The following is an 8,350-nucleotide window of genomic DNA, read 5'->3' as shown; positions in this document are numbered from 1 at the left end:
ATAGTTAGACTGACAGGAGGTGTGAGAGACATTATTCGTGGACATATATTTGCTCATAATTAGACTGATAGGAGGTGTTTGATATTTATACAGCCGGATGACCACCCTATGTTCTAAAAAATGGGTTGTTTTTTTTTCGTATGCGCCGTTGGATTTCATCCAAAGAGATTCAACGGCTGAGTTTAACTTGACCCAAATATGCCAAATGGGGTCAAATAATGCAGCTGAAGACCAAATGCAAGTGTACTTATTAAGCATATATGTAAAGTCAAATTCTTATGAAGGTAGGAGAAGAGTTTTAAAGAGGAATGAATGCTTGAAAAGTTGTAGCAGAATGGGATGACGCCAGTCGTTGTAATTGTGATGCAGCAAGTATGCTGCCACGCATGATCCTAGAACGAAAAGAGATCTAAGCAGTAAGAAATTGATGTTTATTTTATCCTAGAGGAATCCCTCAAATAATTTTATTTGAGAGACGCCATTTAAGCCCTACAAGGGTGAGGATTCCTCAATGGAAGCTCTATATATATGTATATCATGCTCTTGATAAATTTCGTTAATCCAGTCCTTCGAAGTGGAAGCTCTATATATATGTATATCATGCTCTTGATACATTTCGTTAATCCACTCCTTCTAAGTGAGAGTTTAAGGGAATATAATTAAGCATATCAATTACAAATAGATGAATGTCTTTGAAGTCTGATCCGAACTATGAAAGTTGATTGCATAGGCGGTAGGTGGGCATGGCAAACAAGTGTTTGGCTTTTGACAGCGATAATCCGAATATCTCAGTCATGTCCAAATCTTTAGGTTTCAGGCCACTTGGGAGCTCCCAGTTAAAGCAGTGGACCAAGTTTGCTAGAGCCAGACGAACTGTGGTTAGGCCTAGTTGCATAGCAGGACACCCTCTTCGACCAGACCCAAATGGTAGAAGCTGGAAGTCATGCCCTCGAAGATCAATATTGCCATCAATGAACCTTTCAGGGTAAAATTCTTCCACATTTTCTGACCATACTTTAGGATCTCTCCCAATGGCCCAAGTGTTATTAAGATTCTCGATTTCTTGGGTATGTCGAATCCTTCAACTGTAATGTCCTCCATGGATTCATGTGGGATTAGCAATGGTGCAACTGGGTGCAGCCTCAAGCTCTCCTTGACCACCACGCTCAAGTAATCCAACTTCGGTAAGTCACTCTCTTCCACCATTCGGTCCATTCCAATAACACTTTGGAGCTCTTCCTGGAGATGCTTCATTACCCTGGGATGCCTCAAGAGCTCCGCAAGGGTCCAAACTATGGCAGTAACTGAAGTATCGAAGTCACCCGAAATCATGTCTAGTAAGATGGCTTTCACATTTGTTCGTTCCATCATGTAGACCTTCTCATCGTTGGGATTTAATGGTTGGTGTGTCAATGAAAGCAGCACGTCCACAAAGTCCTTGTGACTATGGCCTTGTACTTGCCCACTCTTAGAAACTTGTTCATGTTCCCCACTAATCTTTTTGAAAAGTTGGTCAATTGTCTTGCTAATTCTCTTCATGCGCTTGGCTAATCCCTATATGATAGGAAGATACGGTTAAGATATATAATATTTCTTAGGATCAATGATACAGTAAAATTGCTAGTCCTCGAACGAAACATAGAATATAAAAGAAAACTAACTGCACCAAAAACCTACAACAGTTGAACAGCAACTTCCTATAGTTTAGCCTCAGAGCAGTCACACACATCATGACAGTTAGAAAACACAATCCCCAAATTCAAATGTTGTTTTCAGTACTTGACGAAAATGATCACAACAACAATCAAAGATGTCAAGAAAACATATGGAGGTAGCATATTTCCCTCAAAAGAAAATGCACAGGCTCAAAAACTCACAATGGTATCAGTCTCCTCCACTAATTATCATGTGACTCCCCAACTCATGCAAATTCCTTAACCAAGAATGGGATCAACATAGCTATGTGAAAATGTATTGTTTCTAGCATAAGCATCATAGAACAAATCTGGAAAAAGTATAATTACTCCCCAAAACAGACACATAATTTTCATCAAAAATTACAATGCCAGTATGGGTTTTTCAAAGCATTTCCTAATTGCTTACGCCATGTAGAAACTGGAGCTCATCATTACACTACCAGGCCATATATAATTTTCATCATATATATCTTTTACGTATTATAATATGAATACTACCTGGCCGGCCCAATCCTGATTGGAGCCATATGCATAAGAACCTTGCCATTAACGAAAATAATTGATATAATGTGAGAAGGATATGGCCAATCTTTCATTTATTTCATATTATTTGTGTTTGTGATCTTGCAGTGGTTGGGGCAGATGCTTCAGGGTTGCTATGTTCTCCTACTCAGGTTCGATGGTCAAGCTGCTACTAGGAGGATTCATCCTTTTGGCTGAAGAAGCGTTTATGTTTATTGGTTTATACCCGCCAGTTAATTGGTAAGAAATGCTGCAGAAGATTTAACTTTCAAATGAATTGTTTGTGATGTCTTCTTTTTCTCTGTCTTTCTTGTCTCTTGGATCTGTTGGTCTATGGATTCAAAATCGTTTGTGAAAATACATTATGATTTTTATTTTCTGCTGTGGCACCAGACCAGTCATTCTCATCTATTGCAATGCGTTTTTTGTTTTCTGAAAGTCATGAAGATGAATGTACTACTGTTTTCTTTGATAACAATGATGCTAATGGTTATTGGGATATGGAAATGTTCAATTTCATGCTTGTACATCTTTGTTGTATCTGTTTCACGCATGGGTAAATTCGATCGTGTTACAATTTTTATATGTACTAGGTTATCACAAAACTAAAGTATATGATGGAAATATAAAGTGAGGCAGAGAGTGTTTGTAAAACAGAGAATTATTCAAACTGATTTTTGTTAACTTCTTTTCTGCTACAGCAGCCTATAACATTGGCTATATATAATAACACTCAGACCTTTTCATAAACAGACATAACTCTTGGATTAGTTCCAAGAGTTGCACACACAACACTAGACTTCTAAAGAGATATGACTCTTCCGAAACATAGCTCTTTTCAAGAGACACAACTCTACTTAACAACTGATACAAATGCATTACGTTTAACATATTTAGCGTAGGCGGTAGATTGGCATGACAAGCAAGTGTTTGGTTTTTGACAGCGATAAGCCGAATGTCTCAGTCATGTCCACATCTTCAGGTTTCAGGCCACTTGGGAGGTCTCAGTTAAAGCAGCGGACCAAGTTTGCGAGAACCAGCTGGACTGTGGTTAGCCCTAATTGCATAGCAGGGCACCCTCTTCGACCATACCCAAATGGTAGGAGCTGGAAGTCATATCCTCGAAGGTCAACATTGCCATCAATGAACCTTTCAGGGTAAAATTCTTCCACATTTTCTGACCAGACATTAGGATCTCTCCCAATAGCCCAAATATTTATAAAGATTGTCGATTTCTTGGGTATGTCATGTCCTTCAACCGTAATGTCCTCCATGGATGCATGTCGGATGAGCAATGGTGAAACTGGGTGTAACCTAAAGCTCTCCTTGAGCACCATATTCAAGTAACCCAGCTTTGGCAAATCACTCTCTTCCACCATTTGGTCCGTTCCAATCACACTCTGGAGCTCTTGCTGGAGATGCTTCAAACTATGGTGGTAGCTGACATATCGAAGGCACCTGAAATCATGTCTAGTATGATGGCCTTCGCATTTGTGCGGTCAATCATGTAGACTTGCTCATCGTTGGGATTCAATGGTTGGTGCATTAACGAAAGCATCACGTCCACAAAGTCCTTGTGACGATGGCCTTGGTGTGCTTGCCCAACTTTAGGAACTTCTTGGTGTTCCCCAATTATCTTCTCTAAGAGTTGGTCGATTGTCTTGCTAAGTCTCTTCATGCGCTTGGTCAATCCCTATATTATATTAAGAGGAAGATACGGTTCAGATACATATATATTCCTTAGTTAGGAATCAATCAATTACACAGTTCTAGTATGAGCATGGACAAAGACATGCATGATGCATAGGCTGGGACCCATACGCAGGGCCTCGCATGTGGGTCCCACTCAATGTGAGAGGGATGTTACCCTATTTCGAATGTCAAGCAATCTTAAAGTCTCACATGTAGCGGTGCTCTTAGTGTATGGATTTTTCCCGAAATATGGTTACACAGTATTTAGCAAGAATTTAAATCTACATATAAAATTAACAATTGCTTGAGAGCAACGCCAAGCATATGAGCATGAAGCCAACGGAAACAAATTACATATTATAGACAGGAGGGTACGGGCCAATCTTTCATTTGTATTATTATTGACTAGTTATGCATGATCAAGAACAAGGCGGCGAATGTCATGATTGTGTGAGAACTAGTCAAAGGAGTGACAACTAGTACTACTGGTTGGCTGATAGATAGATGGATGAGTGAGCGTTCCGACAATCAACAACATACCTGAAAATCGAATGGACTGAGGAAAGGCAAACAATCACTAATGTTGACTGCTCCTATCAACAACACGAGCTCCTCAATAATTCCCTTCATATCACACGTATCATCATTTTTGCTCCCCAACACCATCCTAGACGTTATGTCCTTAATCAGCTCACCAACCTTCTCACTAAGATCCACAACTTGGCCCTCCGCTGCGGCTTTCTTCAGCGACTCAACCAACAAACCCACCTCTTCCCTCCTCAACGGAGCAAAAGTCTCAATCTTCGATGGACAAAGAAGCTGCAGTGTGCACAACTTCCTAATATGCCGCCAGTACGGACCATATTCACTGAAAGCCATGTCCTTTGAGCCGTAAAACAAGTAATCGGAGGATTGGACTTTGGGGCGGCTGGCAAAAATGGTGTCATGGGATTTCAAGAAGAACCCTGCAGCTTCAGGGGATGAGACCACTATGGTGGTTTCGGTGCCTAGACGCATGGACATTATGGGTCCATACTTTTTGGCCAAGTCTCGAAGGCTGCGGTGTGGGAGGTTGCCTAATATATGGAGATTACCAATCAGTGGCTAAATCAGGATTTCATATGTGTGGGAGTCTCTTATAAATTATAAAAAATCAAAAATTCGAACTCATAATACATACAAAAAATAGTGTATATATATATCACATATGTCAAGAATTATATTGCTTATTGGTTGCAATTATAATTGTTCTCGACAAAGGGATAGACAAATACATTCTAAACAAGAAAAATTACAAGAGATAGACAAAAAATAGCAATTTAGCAAATATCTTTAAAGCTTTTTCCCCCATTAAACCCAATAGGGGGTACTTAAGCTCTATATATATATATATATGTATATATCATGCTCTTGATACATTTCGTTAATCCACTCCTTCTAAGTAAGAGTTTTAAGGGAATATAATTAAGCATATCAATTACAAATAGATGAATGTCTTTGAAGTCTGATCTGAACTATGAAAGTTGATTGCATAGGCGGTAGGTGGGCATCGCAAACAAGTGTTTGGCTTTTGACAGCGATAATCCGAATTTCTCAGTCATGTCCAAATCTTTAGGTTTCAGGCCACTTGGGAGCTCCCAGTTAAAGCAATGGACCAAGTTTGCTAGAGCCAGACAAACTGTGGTTAGGCCTAGTTGCATAGCAGGACACCCTCTTCGACCAGACCCAAATGGTAAAAGTTGGAAGTCATGCCCTCGAAGATCAATATTGCCATCAATGAACCTTTCAGGGTAAAATTCTTCCACATTTTCTGACCATACTTTAGGATCTCTCCCAATGGCCCAAGTGTTTATAAAGATTCTCGATTTCTTGGGTATGTCGAATCCTTCCACTGTAATGTCCTCCATGGATTCATGTGGGATTAGCAATGGTGCAACTGGGTGCAGCCTCAAGCTCTCCTTGACCACCATGCTCAAGTAACCCAACTTCGGTAAGTCACTCTTTTCCACCATTCGGTCCATTCCAATCACACTCTGGAGCTCTTCCTGGAGATGCTTCGTTACCCTGGGATGCCTCAAGAGCTCCGCAAGGGTCCAAACTATGGTGGTAGCTGAAGTATCGAAGGCACCCGAAATCATGTCCAGTAAGATGGCCTTCACATTTGTTCGTTCCATCATGTAGACCTGCTCATCGTTGGGATTTAATGGTTGGTGTATCAATGAAAGCAGCACGTCCACAAAGTCCTTGTGACTATGGCCTTGTACTTGCCCACTCTTAGAAACTTGTTCATGTTCCCCAATTATCTTTTCGAAAAGTTGGTCAATTGTCTTGCTAATTCTCTTCATGCGCTTGGCTAATCCCTATATGATAGGAAGATACGGTTAAGATATATAATATTTCTTAGGATCAATGATACAGTAAAATTGCTAGTCCTCGAGAGACACATAGAAAAGAAAAGAAAACTAACTGCACCAAAAACCTACAACAGTTGAACAGCAACTTCCTATAGTTTAGCCTCAGAGCAGTCACACACATCATGTCAGTTAGAAAACACAATGCGCCCAAATTCAAATGTTGTTTTCAGTACTTGACGAAAACGATCACAACAACAATCAAAGATGTCAAGAAAACATATGGAGGTAGCATATTTCCCTCAAAAGAAAATGCACAGGCTCAAAAACTCCCAATGGTATAAGTCTCCTCCACTAATTATCATGTGACTCCCCAACTCATGCAAATTCCTTAACCAAGAATGGCATCAACATAGCTATGTGAAAATGTATTGTTTTTAGCATAAGCATCATAGAACAAATCTGGAAAAAGTATAATTACTACCCAAAACTGACACATAATTTTCATCAAAAATTACAAAGCCAGTATCGGTTTCAAAGCATTTCTCAATTGCTTACGCCATGTAGAAACTGGAGCTCATCATTACACTACCTGGCCATACATAATTTTCATCATATATATCTTTTACGTATTATAATATGAATACTACCTGGCCGGCCGGCCAAACCTGATTGGAGCCATATGCATAAGAACCTTGCCATTAACGAAAATAATTAATATAATGTGAGAAGGATATGGCCAATCTTTCATTTATTTCATATTATTTGTGATTTTGGGTGCAGGTGTGTACAGGAAAATGGCGACGAAAGTGAGCTCATTCCAAAAGCTACGCATTGAGAATTGACAATTAGTAATTGAAAAAGTCCTGAAATTTGTCTTTACTTTGTTGACACTAATGATATATAATCTAACAGTGCATTAATTCATGTAATAATAATAATAATAATAATTAAGTTTGGTAAGGATATGTAAAGCATACCTGAAGATCAAGTGGACTGAGGAAAGGCACGTAATCACCAATATTGAATGCCCCTGACAAGAACAGAGCTTCCTGAATGGTCCCCTTGAGATCAAACATATCATCATTTTTACTCCCCAAAACCATCCTATATGTTATGTCCTCAACAAGCCCACCAACCTTCTCACTAAGATCCACCACTTCACCCGCTGCCGCGGCTTTCTTCAGCGACTGAATAAACAACCCCACCTCCTCCCTTCTTAGTGGAGCAGAACCCTCAATCTTTGATGGACAAAGAAGCTGCAGAGTGCAGAGCTTCCTAATATGCCGCCAGTATGGACCATATTCAGTGAAGGCCATGCCCTTTGTGCCGTAGGACATGTACTCGGAGGCTTGGACTTTGGGGCGGCTGGCAAAAATGGTGTCATGGGTTTTCAAGAAAAGCTCTGCAGCTGTGGGGGAGGAGACCACTATGGCGGGTATGTTGCCTAGGCGCATGGACATGATGGGGCCATATTTTTTGGCCAAGTGTTGGAGGCTGCGGTGTGGGAGGTTGCCTAGCATGTGAAGATTGCCAATGATTGGCAGTGCCCGAGGCCCAGGAGGTAGTTTTGGCCTTGAGGAGGAGGCAGTGATTATGGTGTGGATGAGAGAGCAGACGAAGGTGAGAAAGACCAGAAGGATGGCTATTATTGTTGGACTCATTCTAGCTTTCTGTGCTATCACTCCATACAAGGTGTTTGATATTTATTTATACAGTTCCAGCCGAACTTCACCACTCTTTTTACATTTAGCCGTTGGATCAAATCCAGACAGATTCAACGGCTGAGTTTAAGTCGACCCAAGTACACAAAATGGGGTCAATACACATATCTTCACATGGCCCACCTTGAGATTTTGACAGCCTCACGCGCAAAATTTTGGCCCGTCTTAAGATTTTAAAGTAGCAAACCAACTTTAATAGACGCACAATTATGAAAATTGCGTGCGGTGATACCAATTGCACACCCTCGTTGCTAGCCTTTTGCTTTTCACTTGATCTCGATTATTATGGAATGACATTTCTTTTGTTTTTCAAAGAACCTAACCAGTGAGTTGTGACACCATGTCGATATAAAAAAAAGTGGCC

General features: G+C 40.3%; 1 protein-coding gene and 1 pseudogene across 1 annotated transcript; both read right to left on the bottom strand.

The window, feature by feature from the left end:
- Positions 1–610: 610 nt before the first annotated feature.
- Positions 611–5,262, bottom strand: LOC103338846 (cytochrome P450 CYP736A12 pseudogene; annotated as a pseudogene).
- Positions 5,241–7,955, bottom strand: LOC103338806 (cytochrome P450 CYP736A12-like). The gene is made up of 2 exons (XM_008242062.3): positions 7,243–7,955; positions 5,241–6,271 (listed from the first exon to the last, which is right to left on the bottom strand). Exons 1-2 carry the CDS (start codon positions 7,924–7,926, stop codon positions 5,426–5,428), a joined length of 1,530 nt encoding a protein of 509 aa, XP_008240284.2. The 5' UTR covers positions 7,927–7,955; the 3' UTR covers positions 5,241–5,425.
- Positions 7,956–8,350: the final 395 nt, after the last annotated feature.

The sequence above is a fragment of the Prunus mume genome, linkage group LG7, assembly GCF_029339155.1.
Source record: "Prunus mume cultivar Tortuosa linkage group LG7, ASM2933915v1, whole genome shotgun sequence".
NCBI lineage: Eukaryota > Viridiplantae > Streptophyta > Magnoliopsida > Rosales > Rosaceae > Prunus > Prunus mume.
Note: the sequence above shows the minus strand (reverse complement) of the source record. Positions and strands in the feature narration are given on the sequence as shown.

Excerpts from the sequence above, each read along its gene's own strand:
- LOC103338806 (XM_008242062.3), bottom strand. The coding sequence starts at position 7,926 with ATGAGTCCAACAATAATAGCCATCCTTCTGGTCTTTCTCACCTTCGTC. Across the intron at positions 6,272-7,242 it reads TCAGTCCACTTGATCTTCAG|GGATTAGCCAAGCGCATGAA; the intron begins GTATGCTTTACA and ends CCTATCATATAG.